The sequence below is a fragment of the Podarcis tiliguerta genome (genome assembly GCF_965153285.1).
Source record: "Podarcis tiliguerta genome assembly, chromosome: 1".
In the NCBI taxonomy this organism is placed as follows: Eukaryota; Metazoa; Chordata; class Lepidosauria; order Squamata; family Lacertidae; genus Podarcis; species Podarcis tiliguerta.
In genome coordinates this window covers 86,366,806-86,391,990 of record NC_139534.1, presented here as the reverse complement: position 1 = coordinate 86,391,990, position 25,185 = coordinate 86,366,806, and the positions used below count along the sequence as shown (strand labels likewise).

The window sequence follows — 25,185 nt, the reverse complement described above, 5'->3', positions numbered from 1 at the left end:
TCCTTTAGCCTCTTCTTTTTGTAAAAGACACATCCACAGCTTCGGTGCTTGGTTGACCTCTGACCTTCTGGTGTTTGTGTTGCTCCATCCGCAAAATTCGTGATCTCAGAGAAGAAGCTGGAGGTGTACCAAAGTATTGCAGACCTGACGGTGAAGGCAAGGGACCAGGCTGTGTTCAAGTGTGAGGTTTCTGACGAGAATGTGAAAGGCATCTGGCTGAAAAATGGGAAGGAGGTGATTCCAAATGAGCGGACTAAAATCTCTCATATTGGCAGGTAAGTCGTGCTTCAGAAAATTAAGCCAGGGTGCTGTAAGTTGCTTGAGTAACAAGCTGCTAATAGTAATAGAAGTAGCAATAATAAATTGGTGGTGTTAGTAGTAGTACTTTCCTTCGGGTGGAGAGAATATGTGATAAGATGGTATGTGGTGAGAGAGAGCAGTTGTATATAACCCAATATTATATACTAATTTTACTCAGAGGGAGAATGCAGCCTTCCCTCTGAATGGTAAGGAGATATCTGGGAATGCCTTTGTATTGTGCTTTGTGGGTGTTTAAATTGACGTGAGGAGTGTGTGTGTATTAGTTTGGAAGAGTTGTACAAAGGGTGTGGTTATGTTACAGTGAATGATTCACGAATCTCTGGGAACAGATCTTTCTCCAGTTTTCAGACAAGCCCCTGTGAAGGCTGACGATTTTTGCATTCCGGTCACTGTGGCATTTGTGGTAATACAATTGCCCATAATGTATACTGGAAATGGCTGCTACTTTATGAAATGCCCTCAAACATATAGTAATATACCTAGAGCTCAACCAAGCCCATTGCAGTCCATAGAAGGATGGATTCTCCTATTCTGTGACATGTATGTGCAGACAGTATGCAAGGTTGTTATAGGGAATGGGAGGTGTGTCTACAGTTCTCAAGTTTTTCTCCTTCAACCTGGCCAAGAAAAGTGAATTCCTTCACTAAGCAGAGCATAGAGGGAGACACAAGTGTGCTGAAGGCACACTCAGACACTTCCTATTCCCTACCATGACCTGTAATGATTCAGCACAGTGTTTGTGTATGGATACCATGGAGGAGGAGTGAAATTAGGCTTTTCGTATGCCTTATAAGGATCTCTTTGAGCACAGGTGCCGCACCTGCAGTTCACGGGATTGAAACACTAGTCAAGTTGATTTGAATGAAGTGACATCTTAATAAAGTTTGTGATATAGGTTCCACACTATTTATTTATTATAATATAGAATATGCATACATATATATCCATGTGGCATTCTTTCTTACCTATCCATCTCCTCTGGGGATGGGATTTGTCCTGTACAGAGGTGAGTGGACCCAAACAAAGCTTGTATTTTGTATTTTTGCAATATCAGAATCCATAAACTAACCATTGATGATGTAACTCCAGAAGACGAAGCTGATTATTCTTTTATACCCGAAGGATTTGCATATAATCTCTCAGCCCATCTTCGTTTCTTGGGTAAGTGTTCTGGAATCTAATTTCTGTTCTTGGTGGGAATGTTCACTTTGTGTGAAGATGAAACAGGAGATTCCCGCTTGGTGATGCCTGAGCTTCAAAGCACCTTAGTACTGCGCATCTCTGTGTGTCCACTGTGGCAGTAAGGATGAAATAAGATTATTCTTACCCTAATAGGGATATCTCCAAGCACGGGCATTAGGCCTATGGTGGCCTGGATCAATCCAAATGCTATTATTTAAAATGTCAGCCCACTTTTTGACTGATTTTTTAAATCCCTCTAATTGCCTTATGTAGCACAACAGGAACTCTGTGGATAAATATCTTATACCTTAATAGAGAAAGTTATGAAAAGAATTGTGGTATTGGCCAAAGTATGGGAAGGTCAACACTGGATGCCACAATTAAACTGAAATTAAATATATAGAGAAAAGCGCACACAACAATAATGAGTAGCTTCCATTTTCATATAGTTTTGGCTGTGAACCAGCAGAATTAGGTGCAATTAAGCCTATTGATCTCAGTGGAATTTATGTGCCCATAACTGTGCATTAGATTATCACCATGGTGTAAAGGTTGTTTCTGAATTTAGTTCATAGAAACAATTCCAGCGTTATAAACTGTTGTTTCCTAGAAGCTAATTCTAAAACCCATAAGAGGAAAATCTATCCTTGTTTTGATAATAATAGGCAGGGGCATTCTTCCAGGAGGATATAGCTCAGGGGTCAGCAACCCGCGGCTCCGGAGCCGCATGTGGCTCTTTTACACCTTTGCCGCGGCTCCGGGGTGGATACTAGCGAGGGGAGGAGGCGCATTGTGTGCCCCAACACTCCCCACTGTGGCGGGCGCTGTACTGGCTGTGACGTCACATGGGGACGGTGTGTGCGTTAGTCACGCACCGTCCCGACGTCACCTTCCCGCCCGCTTTCAGATCGGAGGGCAGCAGCGCGCATGCAATGGTTTTGCGGCTCCCAGTTGTTTTTTCTTCGGAAACAGGTCCAAGTGGCTCTTTTTGCCTTAAAGGTTGCAGACCCCTGATATAGCTCATCTGCAAGAAAGTCTTACTCCAAGCCAGCAATCTCTTCTGAATAGCTTTGGTACTGTTTTTGGTGTGGAGGTCCAGTCTTTGTACACAGTCTTCTACTGCAATAAATGGAGAGCCTCAAGTCTGCAGGTGCTCAATGTGTGCATTTACCTCCCCATTATTTTATGGCAAGTCATAGGACAAACAGTTCTGTGCTAGCAATTTATTTCAGCGTTTATATGGAAAATCCATTATAGCTTCTGCTCTCATTCATTTTTATAGGTACTGTATTTCATTCCCATTTGGCAGATATATATGCTCAAAATATAAAGGGTTTTTAATTGTTGATCATTGTGTCATTGGTGCTGTCTAAACTCCCCCCCCCCAACTAGTACAAACCATATCCATTAACCTCATCTATAGGACTGTTTGAAAGGATGTGGATTCTACTGTTCCGGATAAGCCTTGGTCCATCCACACATTAGGGGCATGTGGAAAAATTTGTCTGTTTTGGTTTCTTTCCATTTCTTATTTTTCCAGTCTTAAATCCTCCACATTTCCACAGCAGTGTGCCCATTTAATAAATCCTCATGAAAATTTAGTAGCATTTTTAGTACAATTTCCCCCCAACACCTTGGTATACAGTTTTGACTCAGATACACATTTTTGCAAGCAATTTTTCCCTAATGTATATTACTTCATGGATTTATACATTTAATGCATTTTTTCCTCCAGTACATTCACCAGACTTTTAGAAGACATCTGAAGGCAGCCCTGCTTAGGGAAGCTTTTAATGTTTGGTGCATTACTGTATTTTAATATTTGTTGGAAGCTGCTCAGAGTGGCTGGGGAAGCCCAGCCAGATGGGCGGGGTATAAACAACAACAACTTATTATTATTATTATTATTATTATTATTATTATTATTATTATTATGTAAAGCTGCTCTACAACTTATTATTATTATTATTATTATTATTATTATTATGGTGTAAAGCTGCTCTACAAAATTCAGTGATATGTGAATTTCAAATGATAAAATGTGTTTGGGGTTATGTATAGTTGTGAATTAGTTTCTCATTAAAATATCAAAGAAAGAAAGACAGAAAGAAAGAAAGAAAGAAAGAAAGAAAGAAAAAGAATTTATCCCACAGCCTTGTTCTAGACCCTGGCCTGCAGTTTGGACTAGCAGTGACCAGAAAAGGAATAGGCATGATCCTCAAGTATGCTGAGTGTCAAGTGTGTGCAAGTGCACACCTAATACGAAACAAAAAACAAGAAGTGCCTCCATCCAACTGAGCAGATGGAGAAACAGCTGTTCAAATTAAAAATGAAAACTCTTTTTATGAAAGAAACATGAGTCAGATGGAATTCCAGTAGAGGTCTTGAAGCCAATGGTTGGAGAAGGGTGGTGGCTATCTAATGTCTCAAGAATTCCATTGTAAAAAAGGAGAAGGTGCCAGATGGAGAAGCATTAGGACAGATGGTCATGGCTATGGAAATGTGCAGGTCACTTCTGACCATTCCTAAACCTTGCTGTACTGGCAAGTACATGCCTTAGATATAGCATACTGTGCGCCTGCATTGATGCAACACCACAAAGCCTGAAATAGAAATCTGGGCTACCTGAGCCAATGGAAAAGATCTCTTTGAGCAATCAGCATTGTTTCACAAAATGCTTTCTTTCCCATGGAAATTTATGACAGTGTGCTAACTCCTGCATACTTGCCTATAAGCTAGTTGATGTGAATTAATTGTCTGAGGGGAAGGGATTGATATAAACTATGACAGATGGTTTGATGTATGGAGAATCCAGACTAAGGATAAACATTTGGAGTAGTTAATTTTTTGATCTCTCTCAGCTCCATGGATCTAGGATTCTGTGTTATGCACATTGAACGGATGACATGGTTAAGTTAGCAGCAACAGAAATGCAAATTGGTGAATAAATTAAATTGGGGAGACAAATCTGAGGAGCTTGGATACAGAGAAAGTCAGGAGTGTGTGAGAGTGTTGATTATAGAAACAGGGTCAACATACGGGATGATAGAAGAAGGCACAATATCAAGTGAAAGGCTGAATATGAGAGAGGTAGCACTAGCAAAAGAAAAGAAGCCAGAACTGAAGAAGGTAGAATTCTGGATGGTACAACTCCAAATTGCAGTTGGGGGAGTTATATTTTTGAATGCTTCTTTGTATTTAAAAAAAAAAAGCTTTTAAGGGGTGTGGTAGCCTAGGCCTCTCCTTGATGTGCTTATGTATATGGGGAAGCACTCAAAAATATTCCTGTCTGCAGTCCTATGTAAAAAGTGTAGTTCAGCTCTTATTTACAGCACAGTTCAGACAAAGTTAAGCACTTTTGTCCTTTTAATTTCAACAGGAGAGCTGAACATGTGCTTAAATTTCTCCCATTGAAATTAAATTAATGTGTCTTCAGTGCTTGACTTTGGTGAGATTGTACCCTCACATAAGAAAATTATTTGTCTTTGGTAAAGATTCATAAGTTAACTCAATAAATAAAGTTAACCCCCTCCACCTATCAGGAACCGGATCCTAGCCTGCTTTGGCCAATGAGGATGCAGGATGGGACTTGGGCTATGCCAGGGGATGGAGCCGGCAGAGTGGGTAGGTTTCCCTCAGATCCCTTGCCCATTTAAGCAGCCCACATCTGGGGCACTAGCTGTTCTCAGTTGGCAGTTGGGCATTGGGGAAATCCTTTATTTTGGATGGAGGGGAGGCTGTAATCTCCGCTTGCCCCTCCAAACACTGGGGTATCCCCTTAAAGGGATCCGGGGGGGGAGTGCCTGTGGCCGCATGCTGAGGCAGGGCCAGGCCCAACAGCAAACTCCCAGACAATGGTCCCTGCGTGGGTCACCCTATTTGATGTCTTAGGAACCCCCACCTGGATTGACCACACATCACTTCCAGCGGGTGAGCCGGAAAAATTTAGATGGCCCCATGTCCAAGCCAAACCTTTCATCTGTATTCAATAAAGTTGTGCCCTGTTTTGACCCCAAGCCAGTCTCATTGGTCTCTTATTTATATGGGTTGGAGTACGGGGAACCCGACGCCTGGTCCCACAACAAGCATGCAGCTCTGGTGGTGAAAGGCATGTGACAGGATAGTGTATGAACTGTTTCAGCAGATAGAAAATATAAAATCCCAAGTATTCGCAAAGTACAGTCATTTGTTGTCATAAAGGCACCAGAATTTCTAAGATGAATCGCTTTGGGGCAAAAATTGAGGACAACATTCCTTACATTGTATCCTGATTTTCTTACCTGCTTCTCCTAGTGTTGACAGTTTTACATCATGAGAGGTTATTGTTTATGCATTTTTAAAATGAGCCTATGAATGGTCCATTTTCACATCCAACGGAGGAACTGACTTGGGGGTGCAGTTCTAAAGATATGTTGTTGATTTTACTGTGTTTTATTGTGATTTTATGGCTCTGGTGATGGTTTATTATTGATTGATTTAATTTGTGTTAGCCACTCTTCTCCTGAGTGGAGGAAAGGGTGGGATATAAAAATAATAGATTATAAAATAAAAACTTTCAGATACATTTTATCCTTTTTCTTTCTTTTCCAGAGGTTAAGATTGACTTTGTGCCTAGACACGGTAAGGGCAATATGTTCCATTCACAAGTCAGTGAAATGGGAGAAAGGCAAAATAAAATTGAATCTTTGAGTAATCCTCAGTAATGCTAGAAAATTCTTCTTTGCCTTTATGCTTTTGCTGCAGAACCTCCCAAAATCCGCCTGGACTGCATGGGCCAGTCTCCTGACACCATAATTGTGGTGGCTGGAAACAAGTTGAGACTTGATGTACCCATATCAGGAGATCCAGTACCCACAGTGATCTGGCAGAAAGTAAACAAGGTAAAAATGTCACCGTGTCCAAGATGGTTCAGCTCAAGCACGTATGTTCTTATGCCTTATTTTATTTCAGAATTATAACTGGATTAATAAAATAAAAAGAAATAGTTACTTAAAAAGATATTGACTTTAATGTGTGTTCTAAAATAAAATATATATAACATTTACCATTCCAAGTAAGCACTTTAAAAAAAGGCAACCTCAAAATGGTCAAAGCAGCTTCAGTTCTGAGTTTGTTGAGGATAGCAGTCCAAGCAACAAGGTCAAGTCCCCTTGTGATAGTGGATGTGTTCCCATATTTATGTTCATTGCACTTATCTCCCATCTGATGAACACGTGGAAATGCTACTGTTTATGTTTTGATCATTTATCATGGATCATTGCTTCTTGTGACTAATCCAAACAGTTACTCAACAATGGAAGATCAATCTATGAGGGAATGATCATATATATATCCTTCCTTCCTTCCTTCCTTCCTTCCTTCCTTCCTTCCTTCCGAGTCAGGCCATTGATCCATCCCAATGTTTGCTCTCCAGGGTTTCAGACAGGGGTTTCTCCCAGCCCTACCCAGTGAAGTCAGAGATTGAACATGAAGTCTTTTGCATGCAGAGCACAGCCCTTCCTCTGGGGTTTCACTGCGTATAGAAATCTTTAGAATCCCATTTCTTCTTGTGGGACCATTTCCTTTTTGAAGCATCTTGGCAGCAGTTTTGCTAGACTTTTCCATATAGAGCTCATCTGAAGAACAAGGATGCTGCGAGCTTCGATTGCTTGTGTGAATTTATAAAATGCAGAAGACTTACCCTCAATGAGACTTGGAAGGAGATTTAGGACTATAAAGTAAAACACCCAGCATTATGCGTTTGGAAAAACTGCAGGAAGTTCAAAGGAATATTCTGGACCACAGAGTAATGGGAGAAAATGGAATGGAATCTCCTAAGATTCTGAAGGCCCTCTCATTTTTTAACATTTCTATTTGTGTAGTGCAAGGCTGACCTCTTGTGGCCCTTATTACCAACTGGGCTTCTCTATCCCTTTGAAATCCTGATGCTGTCAAACAAAGTGTGTGGTCATGGAATGGGGAGAAATTCTCCTTCCGTGGCTGTTGCTTTGAGGGTCCAACCCACCTCCTGAGGGTCTTCCTTCCACAGGCTTTTCCCGCTTGCCTGTTGGCAAGGCCAGACACTTCCAGCTGTCAGCATTTATCTCATCTTGGCCCCCACATTGTTTCAAGTGGACATTATTAGAACTTGCACATGCTTAAGGTGAATAAGAGGAGGGGGTCAATGGCAGTTATTTCCCATTCTTTACAGGTCTTTCGTGAACTGGGGAACAGTTTTTGACACCACAATTCTTTTCTGCACATCTTCAGAACATGTGGTTTTATTTAAGCCCTAGAACATTTTTGGGGAAATTCTGATATGTGACTTGGCAAACCCACACAGAACCTGCTAGTTCAATGTTTGTTTATTTATTTATTTAAAATATTGGGCCATTTAAAGGAGATTCTGCATGGTTTAATTCCTTACATCCAACCTTTCTTTTCTATTCAGCTTTCTTTAATTATTATTCTTTCTTTTTTAATTTCCTTTCCTTATACAGTGGAACCTCAGTTCTCGGATGTCTCTGCTGACGAACAATTCAGAACCTGAATGCCAACAACCTGGAAGTGAATGCTTCCATTTTCAAACGCGCCTCAGAAGTTGAACAGCTTCTAAGGCCCGTTTCTCCATTTTTTCAATGGATTTTGCTGACCGCCCTTTGATCTTCGGTTTTCGAACGTTTCGGAAGTCAAACAGTCTTCTGGAACGGTCTTCTGTTGCTCAAAGGGTCTCAGATACTAATGCCAGGAAAGACCTCCATCTTGAAAAGCTGTGGTTTGTTAGAAGGAAGACTGAGCTGGATAAGCCAATGGCCTGATTCAGTAGATGGTAACTGCATATGGCACTAGGCTTGCTGCTTTTTTAAAACCTGAAGGGAGACTCTTATAGCAACCACTGCAGAGAGAAGTGGAATTAGCTACCCTTCCTTTTGCCATTGTACTTCATGGGGGAGAAATTATGTATCTCCTTGCTTATATCTCCTAGTTCAGGGCTAGACAACATGGTGCCTTCCAGATGTTTCCCCACTCTTCCTGTGTTTTGTGTCTCTTCCAGAACAACGAGCTAGTGCTGCTAAGTGACCCATCCAAAGATATTACAGGCACAGGTGGAGATTTAAATAACGACAACAAGGCAAGTTCTTTGTTCTTCAACCAGTCGAACAGAGATATCTGGTCCTTAATAAAGAGTCTTGGTGACTCTGTCATGAATTCAGTAATTAACAATGCTGGAGAAAATAGGAAAGCTCATCTCTTGCATAATAAATTGCTATTTTAAAATATTTGTTTAAGGTATTTTCTTGAAAACTGTCTCTCTTTGGACTCAGAGTTTTTGAACTTGAGGGCTTCTAAACTTACAGGGCTGCCAGCCAAGCACTATTATCTGTTCCACAGCTAAATGTGCAGAGATCCTTGTGGAGAGAGGGAGGGAGGGAGGGAGGGAGCAGAGAATCATGTGTATACAGCCTGCTGCTGTGTGCAAGGATCTGTGGAGTGGCAGTAATCTCACACTGGCATTAGAAGAGTACTAGAGCAGAATACCTCTGAGCCCTTTCTAAAACTGGGCATAGGGAAACCAAAGAACAAAACCAGAAAGTGTTTCAGAACTCCATCCATCCAAAATCACATTGTGATGACTAGGGAGGGAGTGTCTATCCAAATCCAGTGTGGATCAGTTAAGGTCTACTACCAGGAACTATTTGGTCTTCCCAGATCTCTGCTGGTGAGGGAGGAAGTACAAGTGGCTCAATCTGTTCCCAGTACAGATCAATGACACATACAGTGGTACCTCGGTTTAAGAACAGCCCTGTTTATGAACTATTCGGTTTACTCTGCAAAACTGGAAGTAGTGTCCCGGTTTGCGAACTTTACCTCGGTCTAAGAGCAGAAGCAACATAACAAAACAACCTTTCAACCCATAACTGCTCACAGGTCTTCTCTGATTCTGAAGGCCGAGTCCGTGTAGAGATGTATGAAGACCATTGTGTGTTCACCATTGAAGGAGCTGAGAAGGAAGACGAGGGAGTCTACAGAGTTACGCTTAAGAACCCAGCAGGGGAAGATACAGCTGATATCACCGTCAAAGTGATTGGTAAGCAAGGCAGATGGGCACTTTCTAAAGCCTGGTACAAGTGAGCCAAGTCTTCTCTCTGCCAGCCTAACACGCAGTCACAACCATTGATAGAATAATACATTCTCCAATGGAGCAGGAGACCCTGCAGATGATCTTTCTCCTGTCAATGTCCCTCTGGCCTACTGTGGCAAGTAGGACTCCCAAGTGTGCCACATAGCAGGCAGAGTGAAAGGGGGGAAACTTGCCATCTGGTAGTATAGTCAATCAAAAGGATTAATGGACAGATTAGCTGATCAGTGCAGCCCTAATAAGTAGTTGTCTTCATTGTCTAAATACAACATGAAGCACGGTGACCTTCTTAAATGGATGTTGCCCTCTCTCTGTGACTTAGGAGCAGAAGAGATATGAGAAAACTGAGTTTTTAGATGAGATTCACTGTCTCTGTCTTTCTCTTGTTTCCTTCATTCCTTCATTCATTAATTGCTTCAGAGATGTGGCTTTGCCCTGTTGACCAAGCAATATATCATACGCGAATTTATCCCAAAATCAGCTGTGCAATTCATGTATTTGTTTTATCAGGAGGTCACACTTTCTTTGAAATGAAAAAGCTACTTAATGTTAGACACTTTAGATAAAAGTTGCAATGACAAATGCATCAAGACGAAGAATGCTTCCTGCAACGAAGAGGGAGCTTTATGCAGTTTGTTAGAATCATAAATAGGGTTACAGCACATTCATATGGGAACCTCTAAAATGAAGGAGTAAATCTGGTTGTGTGAATAGGGAATACTGAATCGTCAGAAGAGCCCTGCTGGATCGGATCAAAGGTCTGTTTACCATCCACTTCCCCACAGTGGCCAACTGGATGCCTCTAGGAAGCCTATAAGCAGGACTTGCATGCAATAGCCCTTTCCTCTTTGTGTTCCCCAGCAACTGAAGCTGTGTATATGCTATATATTTAAAACATATCACTTCCCCCAAGGAATCCTGGAAACTGTTTTAACCCCCCACAGAACTACCATTCCCAGGACCCTTAAGAAACTACAGTTCCCAGGATTCTTTGTTTAAAGCCATGTGCCTTAAATGTGTGGTGCACATGCATGTAAGCCTTATATTGGCAGGCATAACCCTCAGAAGCTGTGTATAGCTATCATGGCCAGTAGCCATTGATAGCCTCACCCTCTCTGAATTTGTGTTATCCCCTCTTAAACCTGGTGGCTGTTACTACATCTTGTGACAGCAAGTTCCATAGGAATAGATTCTGTGGTGAATTAAACACTAGCAATAGAAATACGGTGTGCATGCGTGTTTTGAAGGAAACAGGTGATCTTGTTACCTCTCTTTCTTTCTCCAGATGTACCTGACCCTCCTGAGGCTCCCGAAATCACTAATGTTGGTGAAGATAACTGTACAGTGCAGTGGCAGCCTCCAAAGTATGATGGAGGACAGCCAGTACTGGGTAAGAATTGCTATAGTGAAAACATCACCTGAAGGACGATGATGATGATAGTAATGATAGTAGTAGTAGTAGTAATTTGTTATTTATACCCCACCCATCTGCCTTGTTTTCCCCAGCCACTCTGGTCAGCTCCCAACAGAATATTAAAAACACAATAAACCATCAAACATTAAAAGCTTCCCTAAACAGGGCTGCCTTCTGATGTCTTCTAAAAGTCAGATAGTTGTTTATCTCTTTGACATCTGATGGGAGGGCGTTCCACAGGGCAGGCGCCACTCCGGAGAAGGCCCTCTGTCTGGTTCCCTGTAACCTCACTTCTCGTAGTGAGGGAACCACCAAAAGGCCCTCAGAGCTGGACCTCAGTGTCCAGGCTGAACGATGGGGATGGAGACACTCCTTCAGGTATACTGGGCCGAGGCTGTATCAAGAATGCGAAGGATTTTCTGTACATTCCCAGAAATACATTTGTACTGTGAATTATTATATTTTACAATATAATCATGACACTGTGAAATAGGCAAAAGTTCCTCAATTATTTCTTTGATTTCCCATATATCTAGTTTTTCTGTCATTTTGAGGACAATATGGGCATTGCTGCTATTTCTGGAAAGGGTGGTTTACTAAATACCCCACCAGTGCTGAAAGAAGATTTGTGGGGAGTGAGTCTTGCTTCCTATGGACCACCTGGAGTGGGAACTGCGTTTTATTTATTCCGTTTAATCAAGTTTTAGCTGGCTTGCTATAAAAACAAACAAACCTTGAATTGGTTTGGAAGAATAAGAGTCAAAACTCTAACACATGGGTAGGTAAACTAAGGCCCGGGGGCTGGATCCAGCCCAATTGCCTTCTAAATCTGGCCCGCAGACAGTCCAAGAATCAGCGTGTTTTTACATGATTAGAAGGTATCCTTTTATTTAAAATAAATCTGAATCTCTGGGTTACTTGTGGGGCCTGCCTGGTGTTTTTACATGAGTAGAATTTGTGCTTTAATTTAAAATGCATCTCTGGGTTATTTGTGGGGCATAGAAATTTGTTCATTTCCCCCCAAAAAATATAGTCCAGCCCCCCCACAAGGTCTGAGGGACAGTGGACTGGCCCCCTGCTCAAAAAGTTTGCTGACCCCTGCTCTAACACAATTCCTGTCTGCAAATATCTACAGGCAGTAACAAGTAAAATTATTCAGAATATGAACGTGCATACAACACCAAGCAGTAAGTTTCTAATAAGCATCTGAAATACGCCAAAGTTAGTGCCTCCTGGGTAGCATTCCAGAGGCATCACTGCAATAAAGGTTTGCCTCTGCATTGCTGCTAGATAGCAGTCAGTCCATCATAGCACAACAAACACGGCATCCTCTGATAATGTTGACTGAACACATCTGTACGAGGCAAGGCCCCAGGTATCCAGGCCTGAGTAGTTAAAGGCATATGTTAATAACAATATTTGAAGGCGGCTCAGTTGCAAATAGGCTAATAGGTAGCTTTTGCATCTTTCTCAGGGGTGCTCAAAGTGGAAACCTGGACTACTGATAAGCATGTGCTCCACATAAACGCCTGCCGATTTCTCCCAATTTCAGCTGTTGTTCAGGAAACACACAAAGAGGAAGCTCAGACCACTTCTACTTCCTCTGGCAGTGCTGCAATGTGCAAAGCTGCTCTCACTCTGGGGCACATTCAATGGAATACCCTTGAACAAGGTCACTAATGGGAATATCAAGTATCAAGATAGAAGGACAGGATGAAACTGTTACCAGAACCAGCTGAAGTTAAAGGACACACACTGCTGGCATGGTTCAGCCGTTGAAACCACTGCCAAACTTTGGGTGAAATGCTAGCCAAAGCCCCACAAAAGTGCTATTTTACAATGGCTACCTGGTTTTAATGGGATAGGGATCACCAACCCTGTGTCCATGGGCACAAAGTTGGTGGCCTTCATGTATTTTGGGGGGATTTGGGGGAGAGATGGATTTTTATCTGGGAATAGCAAGTACTTCTTTCACCTGTGGAAAATTTCTCTGCATTTGAGTGTGGATGCTCAAGGTGTGTGTGGGGGGGTAGGGAGATATGTGTATGTGGAATGTGGGGGGAGATATGGATGTGTGATCTGTATGTGGACGTGGTGAGCTTGTATATGTGGTTTGTGAGAATGAGGGAGAGGTGTATTGTCCAGCTGTTGGTATGTAAAGTGTATGAAAATATAAAGTGGTGTAGAAATGAAATAATAATTTATAATTAATAAGTGTGTGCGGGGAGAGGCGGGGAATGTGTGATTGGTAATCCCAGTAATAAAATAAAAGCTTTCATTAGATAGTATTCTAAACAAAAGAAGAGAATCAAGAGGTGCTTGTATCAGTTTTTGCATTTGTAAATTCCATAGGGATTTATTATGTACATTCAAGTTCCTCCTCTTTTTCACTTATTATATCATATCAACCACCACTATTTTTCTAGAAAAAGAAAACTCACCATGAACACCTCCCTTGTTCTCTTATAATGGCAATAGCACCTGCCTGAGAGGTGCCAGAACTGAGTTCCAGGAAGTTCTGGCTAAAAAAAAAAAAAAGCCCTGATCCATAGTAAAAGGTGTTGGTAACATCATCTATAGAAAATGGCTGTAACCCTAAATACGCTTGCTAAGGAGTAAGCCCCATTGAACACAGTGGGATCAGGGGTGGTGAGCATGATAGGCAGGTGCCATAGAGCTTTTCTCCCAGCAGCAGTGTTGCTACCACTTACCAGGACTGTAGGGTCAGGGCAGGCTACCGATGATGTCAGCACTGTGTGGACACAGCAAAAGAGTCAGTCCAGCAGTCATGACAGAACACCTGCGCAGGCATGAGTTCACCACTGAGTTTGCCTTACCCTTACCTCATCCAGGTAACTAGCTGTGATGTTTTCAGAAGGGTGGGCCTTCAGCAGCACCCCACCATGCCACTCTCTTCTAAGTGAGATACTTCTAAGTAATAGTGTGTCAAGTTGCACTGTACGACGACCACCTGTTATCAAATTCATTCGTAATCTTCAGTTCTGTGTCTTCTTGCTGTAATTAGTCATGGAAATGGCTACCCTTAAATCAAAGTTTGAGTGTGTCCTAGTAGACTGAAACATTCCCCCGCTGCTTTCTGTGTGGTTCTATTTTTAATGCCCAAATCATATCTCTGAGGCAAGTGAACTTCATTGAATTTACTTCTCGGTAAACGTGTATAGAATTGCACTGTTAATTAAGCACTGACCTAATTGGGCTGGTGGCTGATGTCATATATTATTTTAGAAGATGTGCAGGTGAGTGAGCACTTAATAATCTTGTTGACGTTATTAGGTCCTGTAATAGATTTGATGCAGTAAATGTAAAAAAAGGTCTGGTACTTGGGCTTGTTGTAGAGTTTGGTACCTTGAGCCAAGTGATGAGTGGCTATTCTAAGTTGTTAGTCCATCTGTGATCATTAGAGTTTCCTTCAGTTCAACTCTCATTAAGAAGCTAGACCTTTCCCAGAATCGTTGTAAGGCGGCTAAAATGCCTCAGAGGTATGCGTTTTATACAATGTCGTCAGCATTTCCGAAAAGTGAGATTAACAGTGTTGATTAACACAGTGGCCCTGACCTAGCCACTGTGATCCACGCAACGGTCACCTCCAGATTGGATTATTGTAACTCGCTCTACATGGGGCTGCCCTTGAGACTGACCCAGAAACTCCAGCGGGTGCAGAATGCTGCAGCGAGACTCCTTACGGGGTCTTCGCTGCGAGATCACATTCACCCGGTGCTATACCAGCTGCACTGGCTCCCGGTGGAGTACAGGATCAGGTTTAAGGTGCTGGTTTTAACCTTTAAAGCCCTATACGGCCTAGGACCCTCGTACCTACGGGACCGCCTCTCCTGGTATGCCCCACAGAGAAACTTACGGTCCTCAAATAAAAACATATTGAAGGTCCCAGGCCACAGAGAAGTTAGGCTGGCCTCAACTAGAGCCAGGGCTTTTTCGGCCGTGGCTCCGATCTGGTGGAACACTCTGTCACAAGAGACCAGGGCCCTGCGGGACTTGACATCTTTCCGCAGGGCCTGCAAGACAGAACTGTTCCACCAGGCCTTTGGCCAGGGCACAGCCTGACTCCCTCCATCGGCAATCTTCGCAGAGCTCTGGCCCAATGGTTGCCAGTGGCTTGAATTAATTAATTTTATAATGAATGATTTTAAAGTGTTGTTTGTACTGTTTTATTGTTGTTAGCCGCCCTGAGCCCGGCTTCGGCTGGGGAGGGCGGGATATAAATAAAATTTATTATTATTATTGAGTCTCTTTCACAGAACACTATCGTCTCATTTTGACGAACAGCTGAACTTAGCACATTAGGCAGGAGAGTGGTTGTTACTGGGATCCAGAGTGGATCTAAAATAGTCCATACAAGGTTTGAATTGTATCCATTCTAGGGATCAGGCTTTAGTTGGTTCGGGGTACAGTCTTAGGCATGCTTACCTGGGAGTAAGCCTCATGGAAAACAGCGGGACATTTCTGAGTAAACAATTTTAGGATCCACGCCAGTAGATTAAGCAAATAAATCTGAAATGGCTTAATAAACCAGAGCAAATGTTAAATCCATAAAGCTGTGAGTTAAAGGCAAAGCTTATTATCTTAAGACAGGCATAGGCAAAGTTGGCCCTCCAGATGTTTTGGGACTGCAACTCCCTGACCCATCCTGTTAGCTAGGGATGTTGGGAGTTGTAGTTCCAAAATATTTGGAGGGCTGAGTTTGCCTATGCCCATCTTAAGAACTAGTAGGGAAAGAAGGAGAAAATATTAAAGACGGTCTTTCCTTCCAACCATGTTACTTTTACCTTGTTTTCTTATTAAATGGTAAGTTATCTTGTTCTTTGTTCATTCAATAAAAATGGCATAAACTTGTATATTTTTGTAGTATAAAATTGGGGTACACCCAACCTAGCACAAGCATAGAAAAATTCATACGAAAGAATTTTCCACCCCTCTTCCAGTCGTCATCCACCACACCACACCCTGTGCTGTTGCTGAGGATGCCCTGATCAATAGAAGATGCTTTTCAGGGATTGCAACAGGGATACAGCAAGTAGAGGGATGGAGAATTCCCTAGTACAAGGCTGGCTTGTGGAAATGTTAGTGTAGATGTAATACCACACACTTAAATGGAATTGATTGTGTAATTAGCTAAAGGGCAGGTGATTGAGCAGTAAAATATTCTTTATTTTACTGCTTCCCTTAACCTATCTACAGAGCAACTAAATGGGAGAAGCTCTGAAATGTAAATTTGGTAAAACAGAGTCTGCTTTGGGAGTTTCTGTGCAGTAAAAGCAAAATGGCCGTACTTGTGTCTCTTGTAGAACAGGCTCTCTATCCGTGGTGTCTCTTTTCACTTTGTAGGCTACATCTTAGAAAGGAAGAAGAAAAAGAGCTACAGGTGGATGAGGCTGAACTTTGACCTTCTAAAGGACCTGTCATATGAAGCGAAGAGAATGATTGAAGGAGTTGTGTATGAGATGCGAATTTACGCCGTCAACTCGGTTGGTATGTCCCGGCCCAGTGCTGCCTCACAGCCCTTCATGCCAATTGGTGAGTGTCAACACACATTGTGTTACTTCTCAAACATCCAAAGAGACACATGGGCACACAATTACCTTCTCTTTCTCCACTCAGTAGGGACACAGAGTCCATATTTGTAAGACAGGTGGCTCCTTCTTGATCTGTTCTATCTTTTCTAACCTTTTTCTAAAACCCTCTTCACAAATGGGAGTAGCAAGGTTCCAATTTCATGAAATTGCTGATGAATTTCTAACTGTTAAAATTAGAGGTGTGAGAGGCAAGCTGGGTCTCGATGAGAGAGGGGAACTAATTGACAGTGACCTCCCATTGCCTCTCAGCTTCCCCCATTCCCTTATGGGTGCAAATATCACCATATCCCACCCAGTGCTTCATTACTCCCACCCCCTGCGGAGCTGCAAGGATAGCTGATTAAGAAAATATCCATGGAATTATTTTCTATAAATAATCATGATGACCCCACGGTGTTTCTATCAGTCCCTGAACTAAAAGCAAACTGTGGGAGTCTTTGAGGGAGGAAAGAACAATCTGAGCGCCTGAGGTAGAGCAGCAACAGAAATGACTAAAGTGGTGGTTCAACTCACAGAAGACCATAAGGAAGGGGATGAGTTTTGTGAAGAAAAGAATGTGCCACTACAAAACCCCAGCGATGGGCCAACAGAGAACGAGAAAGAGCAGCAGGAGGAGGTTAATTCTGATCTTCAGCCAACACTCAACAGTTGGGCTGTGCAGAGCGAAGAGAGACAAGAACCTCTACAGGAATCAAGTGAACTAAAAGGTTCAGGGTTTTCTTGCAATAAGAAATGATATACTTGATTAGAAATAAGGCTCCACCCTACAACTATGGAGATGAGGCACTGGTTTGTAACATGCGTCATGTGGTAATCCACCCATACTCCTATGTGTGATGCACATGCTTTTAAAGACTGTTTTGAATGTTAGGCTTTAATTATAGTTTAAGAAGTGAGTAAAATGTTGCAGCAGGATGATGTGGGATGCTAACATTAGGTTCTCCTTCTGCTATGTGATATTTATTTATTTTTTAAATGGTGTTATGTGGTAGGGAACATTCTGTATTTTTGAAATATTTAAAATAATGCACACAATGTGTTTAAATACCACAGCTTTCCCTGGCTTATGATAACCACACACATGGCATGGGGGGAAAATTACTTCCGGTATTGTTATTTTTTCTAATACACAGAATCTAAATGATTTGAAAATGAACCAAAATGACTGAGTATCTGTCACTGCATGCAGAGATAGGCCCTTTGCAGTCTTTGTGAAATGTTTTGTCAAGGAGCAGAACAGCTTGGTTTTGCACAGTGGAATCTGAAGGGTGGAAATGGTACTTCTTAAATTCACAGCATCTTTAGATACAGGGAGACTTTTCAAAAGGGCAAATACCAATTCTGACCATGTAGGTAATAATCTTGAACTTCTCCAAACTGACCCACTGCCCCAAATGTGAATTTGTATAGGTATATATATATATATAGTTGGTATACTATAATATTTGGATAGTCCTATACTGTATGTAACCCAAATATCTGCTGTACCCTGTCCTACATATTCTGGAATCACAGACACAAAACTCACATAGTGTTTTCACTCTTTCACACATATGCATTTACACAAATTAGGATAGACTCTGGAGTCCCCCTGTGTCGGGGTGAGGAACCTTGGATCTGGAGGTCCGGTGATCCTCCGGGCCTTTGCAATTCTCCCCAGCCTGCACCCCTCACTGCCCCTGCTTTGCACCCCAAGTGTTTTTGTCTGGATGAAATCCTTAAACTCTTATAATGCCTCTTGTCTGGATGGAGGGTACAGTGGAGTGGGTGAGTTTCAAAACTGCTGTACTGTATAAATTTATATTTGTTTCTCCTCTTATTTTTGCCTCTGGCCTCACCCACCCCTGGCTTTTGGAGGCAGAGGCAGGGCAATGTGAGTTGCATGGTTGCACCAGGTGTGCAGCCAAGGAAGGCGCCTTCTCAAAGCCCAGTAAGCACTTGTTTGGCTTTGGGAAGGAGATGTAACAGCTCTGACAGGGTCCTAGAATTCTGTCTCCTTCCCAAAGCCAGGCAAGAGCTTACTGGGTTTTGGGAATGTGGAAGGAGGGCTCTAGGACCCTGGTAGAGTTCAGCACCTCCTTCCCAATGCCCAGCTTAAGCCAACACCGCAAGGGCTGGTGGGAAGGTGTCAAATGGCCTCACACAGGGCAGCATTTTACCAAGATCCTCAGGAGGAAAAATGTTCCCCTCCCAGTGTTCAAACATGAACACTCTTCTCCCCGGGCTACTGTGGCCAAGAGCAGACAGATGAGCACTGCATATAGGAACTATGGGGTTTTCCACATACCACACAGAAATTATTGTAGATCCATTAGGACTTATGGATCCTACTGGTGTCATACCTGGGGCCCATGCATACTGAATTTCACTGGTCTCGTCAATGTACCCTCAAAGTGAGTTCAAAAACTTAATACTGTATTCCCTGTCTTAGACCAAAAGCTAGCAGGAGATTGGCATTCCCCTAACTTAGCAGAATTCCTACTACCAACTGATGTGCACTGATGTGCACTTTTGCTGTGCATCTACTGAATTCAGGACCTATAGCACTAGGACCACAGCTGCCTTGTATTTATATTCTTTGTTGGCTGCATAAGGCATCGAGGTCTAGTTAGTAGCCATTTGCTAGTTGTGAGGTACAGAAATATGAAGTAAATCACTATTTGTAATTAGGGTACATCTAGTTCTTTTTATGCTATTTTGCGTAATTATGAAGTCTTATGCTATTTATTAACCTACAGCATTTCTATACCACTTATTTGCATTTTAAGCAGTGTACACAAAAACAATCCTAATATCTTTTTGAAATAGGATAAATGGGGGGGGGTGTAAGGCCATTTATATATACTGCTCTTGTGCCTATTATATATCCATATCATTTTGCCAATATTTTAATTTTGTCTGAAATGCATTCATCAAGAGCCATTCAAGCAGAAGCTTGGTGTCTCATTCAGTTATAAATTTAGCAGAAAACATTTGTGTCACAAGAATTCATTCTAGAGAATGATGTTTTCTAATCTCTTGCTAATGCCTTTTCCCTCCTAATATCTCACTTTGAAGATTAGTAATTGCCACATCATTTGTTTAGCAGCTATGAATTCATGACTGCAAGGACTGGCTATTGTGGGACTGTTTAGAAACTGCAATTAGTGCAGATTGCAGTAGCCTTGCTCCTGACAGGAACCAAACACCAACAACATTGATTTGTTTTGTTTCTTTGTTTAATGATTTTTAATTGCTCCCACAAGTGGTAAAGTGGTGATACCCCCTGAACTGGATGACTTAAAAAGACGATGAAGCAAATTAAAGTCCTGCTTTTGGGTTTCCGAAACACCCATATGTATCTGGTTGGCCACTGTGAGATCAGGATGCTGGGCAAGTTGGGCCATTAATCCGATCTCATTGCTCTTCTCATGTTCTTACTCCAGTATTCAGTGGAAAAAGGCTCCCTGACTTCAGGTTTACAGAAATGGGATTGGAAGTGAAAAAGAAAAGGCACCAGTTCTTAGTAAAAATATAGCACCTCCTCCTCCCCTCAAAGAGCAGATGGATGTGTTGCCTTAGGCTGCTCACAGTTCCCAAACAGGCCTCAGCAGGTTGCTTGTATCCAACCTTCTGTTCCTCACAGAATTTGGAATTGATGGCCTTCACAAGGAGGGAGGGGCCTAGCTTGGCCAAGCTGGTGAAAGCAGCAGTGAGAGGAGATAGCAAAAGATGAAGTTTTCTTTAATGTCTATAAGTCCTACCCTGTAGACATTGTATTGCCTGCTGAACAGCTTCCAATCCCAATTTAACCTATAAAGCTCTAGGCTGGATATACAGAACGTATCTTAAAAGATCAATCACGTATCCCAATATGAGCCTTGCTATCCTTTGGAGTAAATAAATATTAAATCAAAAAAAGTACAATGCAGGACTATAATCCGCATTTTGTGGAAGTCAACAATCCGTTGCAGGGATTCTCTTCGCAGGTAGCATTTTTATTCTGACAGGTATTTTGTGATGATGATCATTTTAACTGGATATAGATTGTATTGCTTGTTCTATCTTGCGAAGTTTTAAGCATTTGTACGCCATTTTGATAATTTTAATATGAATGCTACAATATATTATTAGCACTTAAAAAATAACCCAAAGGCTCTGGATTTTCTATTCTGTTTAGCTCCTCCAAGTGAGCCAATGCACTTCACAGTAGAAGACATTTGTGATACTTCTGTTACTTTGAAGTGGAGGCCCCCTGAACGAATTGGAGCAGGAGGCTTGGATGGCTACAACATTGAGTACTGCAAAGAAGGATGTGAGTAAGCCCCTGGTGCCTTCGGAATTGTTGTCACATGCACAGCATACACCAAAAGCCCAAGGCTTCCCCCAATGACTCCTGGAAACTGTAACTTAAGGCTATTGGGAATTGTATTTCTCTGAGAGATAAACTACAGTCCCAGGATTGGTGGGGACCCCATATGCTCTAAACATATTTTAAATGCATGGTGTGGATGTCAACACTTTAACAGTCATGGTTTCCCCAAAAGGATTGTGGGGAGTGGAGTCTGTTTAAAAAAACCACGGTGCTTAGGAGAGCCTTACTAAAAAGTTCCCAGGATGAGTCTTAAAGTGGTTTTAAAAGCAGAGCTGCCCATCCATGAGGCAGCTAAAGTGCAAGCTGTGGTGCTACTCTGGCCCCACTGCTTATGCCACCAAGAGAGAGGTACGGTATTCTGGCATGTGGCATTGCCACTTGTCTTCCACACCCCGAGGCAGAGAAGCCGAGGAGCAATATTTTGAGGAGTGTCCCAGCTCCTACCAAGTTCATCAAGAGCCAGGGCATGGTGGCATTGGATGTGGAGGCACAGTGCAGAAGTAGCAGGTGGCAATTCCCATTTTGCCTCAGGTGGCAAAAAAAGAGCAGGCTGCTGCTGTTTAAGGGTATTGAAGTGGATGGTGTGAGTGATCTAGGTTCTAGGATAACCAGTTTAGCCACCTTTTAACTGAGAAAGGCAGTAGCCTTGGCCAGATAAAGGAGATGGAGGATGGTATTGGTACAGAATGAAAAGCAACGTGCATCTCTCTTCAAACATCTGAGATTAACGGGGACAGAAATATTGTTCTCCAGTAGGGTCAAGCCCCAGAGATTCCCTTTTAAAGGAATTAACCATTACCTATATTTCTGTGATCATCACAATCTTGCATGTCTTTGAAACGTTTTGTGAAGTTGTTGTGTCTTATAGTGCATTGGATGCCATGAGTGCTTTAGCTGTTATTTCAAAAGCTGTAGCTGTGATTCCAAGAGGCTGAATGTCACCATTCTGGAATATATGAAGCAGCAGCACAAATAGAAAACATGAGTAAAAATGCTTGGGATTGTGCCTTCAGGCATAGTTCTGTAAACCTCTGCTTGAAAAGCTTTGCCTAACAGTAAGTGATCTTGCATTTGCAGCCACAGAATGGATCCCAGCACTTCATGGCCTGATTGAGCGCACCTCTGTCCTGGTTAAAGATTTGGTCACAGGAGACAAACTTAATTTCCGCATCACTGCTGTAAACCTGGCAGGTGCAAGTCAGCCAGCTGTTACAAAAGAGCCAGTTACCGTCCGAGAGATCTTGCGTAAGTATCTAGGGAAAGCCAGCACTAGAATCACTGAAATCTCACCTCTTGGAGATCTGGGGTATGGATCCGTATTAACCTGCGGAACTTTGGTTCTGATATGCGATAAACCGGTGTCCCTATTTATTAATACTTAAATTGCACACAGCTTTTAAAAATTACTTTCTTCCTCAGTACAGCTCTCCTTCTCCCTGCGAGGTTACTGTGCATTTATTTCTGATATTTCATGCTTGGTGTGGATTGTTGCTTAGGGGAGTGAGGCCAAACAGCCGGCTGTCAGTCTGGTGAACATTCATGATCTCGGTCATTAATCATCACCTTGTCTGTAGCCCAAGAGTACAAGTGGTCTAATTCATTTGGCCGGAACCCAGAAAGACGGCTCAACTGATATAACTTCTCAATCCTTATTTCTGTCTGGAGTTCTAAAAGACGTGACCCGGATTCTATTAATACCAGAATGACCCAGAGCACTATTATTAAACTACAAGCACAGGGCATCCCAAACCCAGAGGGACTTACTTAAAGGCAGGGGGATCCAGACAGAGTAGCAGCCACAGATAAAGAGAACCTCCTTCAGTGAGTCAGAAGCAAACAGACAACTCATTATTATCCCCATTCTCCCAGCTGTGATCATCCTATATGTTGTTGGACTCCAACTCCCATCATTCCTAGTCAGCATGAGTAGTGGCTGGGGATGATGGGAGTTCAATCTAGAGACCTGCAAATAGGCCACCTTGCTCTAAAACATCAATCACTGGAGACAGCCAACTCTGCAAACCAGAACAAAACGTTGCAGCATCAATTACTCCTGTCCAGTGTTGCAGCCAGCCATGCCCTAGAACACATCCCAGAGTCCCCTATCGTAGGGGTAGGTGATATGTGGCGCTCTGACTAAATCCATGCAGCTGGTAAGGAGGGGAATGTCAAAATTGTTACCAACAACCCTCTCCCCACCCTCCTCTCTCTTTCTCTTTTCCCTCTCCTGAAAGAAAAGAGTCAGGGGTGGTGATCATCTTGGCCCCATATGGCCCACAAGAGATTATGCATGTTAATTGCATGGCTCTTAACGATAATGGCTGTATACTTCTGCCCTGCTGTATAAAGAGGTTCAATGGCTTCTATTTTTCAGATATCATTACAATATTTGCCACTGGTACAAACTCATTTGAAGTCAATAATGTAGAATCATATTCAGCTACTGAGTATCCCTAGTAGGATCACGACAGCTTTCTTTCAGAATTTCTTGGATTTCTACAAACTTTAATTGCTTGCAGTGGACCTTCAATTTTTCTGATACATATGACATATCTAGTAAGTTGGAGAAAAAACCCTGACTTCATAATCCTCTGATCCACAGAGCGTCCCAAAATCTGGTTGCCACGCAATCTCCGACAGACTTTAATGAAGAAAGTGGGCGATACAATCAACATTGTCGTTCCTTTCCAGGTACTCGATTGAATCTGCTATTCAAACTCTTCCCTTCAATCCAGCAATTCCCGGCAGACCACTGTGCTTCAGGAGCTCTCCCCCTGCCCCATTCCAGATTTCCTTATTTGTTTAATGGAAGGGTAGCTTTGTGCATCATTATAAACACACACACACAGATGCAGTTTCCATTTCAGTGAATAAGAAAACAATGTTCACTTCAGAATAGTCTACATGGCTTATATAAACCTGGAGTCCTGTGCTTTCCTAGCTCATTCAATTTGACGGTCATACGGTTTCAAAACCTATATATCGGTTTTAAGGTCTGTTCAGATAATCAAATGTTGCTCACTTATTATGGAGGATTTACTTGGCTTATCTTAAAACTTGTGCTTGAGAGACTAATCACATTTTCCCAGTTCCCAAATGACAGTATTTTGACACTAACAAATATGCTGTCTCATCCAACCACACCACACTGTGGAGATGAAGTTTTGACATATTTTCAGGGAGCTAATATAGGTGAGAACTATTAAGTCAACCCTGTCACAGACAAGACAGGTATAAAAGGGATCCGATGTCTTTATGTGTGTGTTATTACTATGTGCAAAAGTGTCAAATGAATGATACAGGGAATGAGCAAAAATGGAATAGCTGAACAAGAGATAATAATTTTATTCAGATGAAATAGGGGATTAAAGGCACAAACTACTCAAGAATCCACAGCTGGGCAGTAACCTTTATGTGAACCAACCAAAATGTCAAAGAATAGTGAGCAAGCTTTCAAGTTCTCCAGAACTCTTTATCAGGCTGGATGTTATGCAAAGCAGGAAGTGGTAGGGAAGACAAACAAAGAGCCAGCTCAGTCTGGGTAACTTTATGTTTCCAAAAGTGGGGGCTGGCCATTGCTAGGGCAAGCAGAGACCTGCAGTCCCTAGCAGACTAATCCAATCTGTAAACTCCATTTTGAGATTGAGTACAGACCTGATGGCAATAACCAAGCCAGTGCTTTCTTTTTTGTTTGTTTTGCCCTCTTTCCCTTTCCTACCCTACTGCTTTGTGTAGCATCCAAGCTGAGGAAGAATACTGGAGGATTCAAAAGCTTGCTCACTATATTGTGACATTTTGGTTGGTCCTACTAAAATTTTAGTCCAGCTCTGCATTTGGAAGTCCAATATGACTTCCTTTGCACTTTATGTGCCAAGTACTCAGTAGCTTTGCTTTCCATTTTTTTCTTCTGCAGGGAAAACCTAGACCTAAAGTTATCTGGACAAAGGATGGTCAGCCAATAGACTCTAAGGAGGTGGGAATTCGAAACAGCAATACAGACACCATTCTCTTCATCCGAAAGGCTGAGCGCCACCATTCTGGAATATATGAAGTAGAGGTGCAAATAGAAAGCATGATAGATAAGGCTACTATTACCATTCAGATAATGGGTAAGGAACTGTTTGGAGACTTATGAATGTCCCATTTAAACACAGTCACTTGAATGCAGGGATTTGGTGCAGGT

The 25,185-nt window shown here is 42.2% G+C and overlaps 1 protein-coding gene across 3 annotated transcripts in view; it reads left to right on the top strand.

The window, feature by feature from the left end:
* MYBPC3 (myosin binding protein C3) overlaps positions 1-25,185 on the top strand; it is a 66,997-nt gene that overhangs the window by 32,769 nt on the left and 9,043 nt on the right. For 2 of the 3 annotated variants that reach the window (XM_083456640.1, XM_083456639.1), the window contains exons 16-27: positions 110-275; positions 1,376-1,482; positions 6,094-6,123; positions 6,247-6,383; positions 8,537-8,614; positions 9,412-9,571; positions 10,908-11,012; positions 16,401-16,589; positions 20,808-20,942; positions 22,080-22,247; positions 23,605-23,693; positions 24,916-25,111. In XM_083456640.1, the coding sequence (XP_083312766.1) occupies positions 110-275; positions 1,376-1,482; positions 6,094-6,123; positions 6,247-6,383; positions 8,537-8,614; positions 9,412-9,571; positions 10,908-11,012; positions 16,401-16,589; positions 20,808-20,942; positions 22,080-22,247; positions 23,605-23,693; positions 24,916-25,111 (1,560 nt within the window). Of the gene's footprint in view, positions 1-109; positions 276-1,375; positions 1,483-6,093; positions 6,124-6,246; positions 6,384-8,467; positions 8,615-9,411; positions 9,572-10,907; positions 11,013-16,400; positions 16,590-20,807; positions 20,943-22,079; positions 22,248-23,604; positions 23,694-24,915; positions 25,112-25,185 lie in introns of all 3 variants that reach the window. The other variant, XM_083456638.1, reaches the window with a different exon arrangement.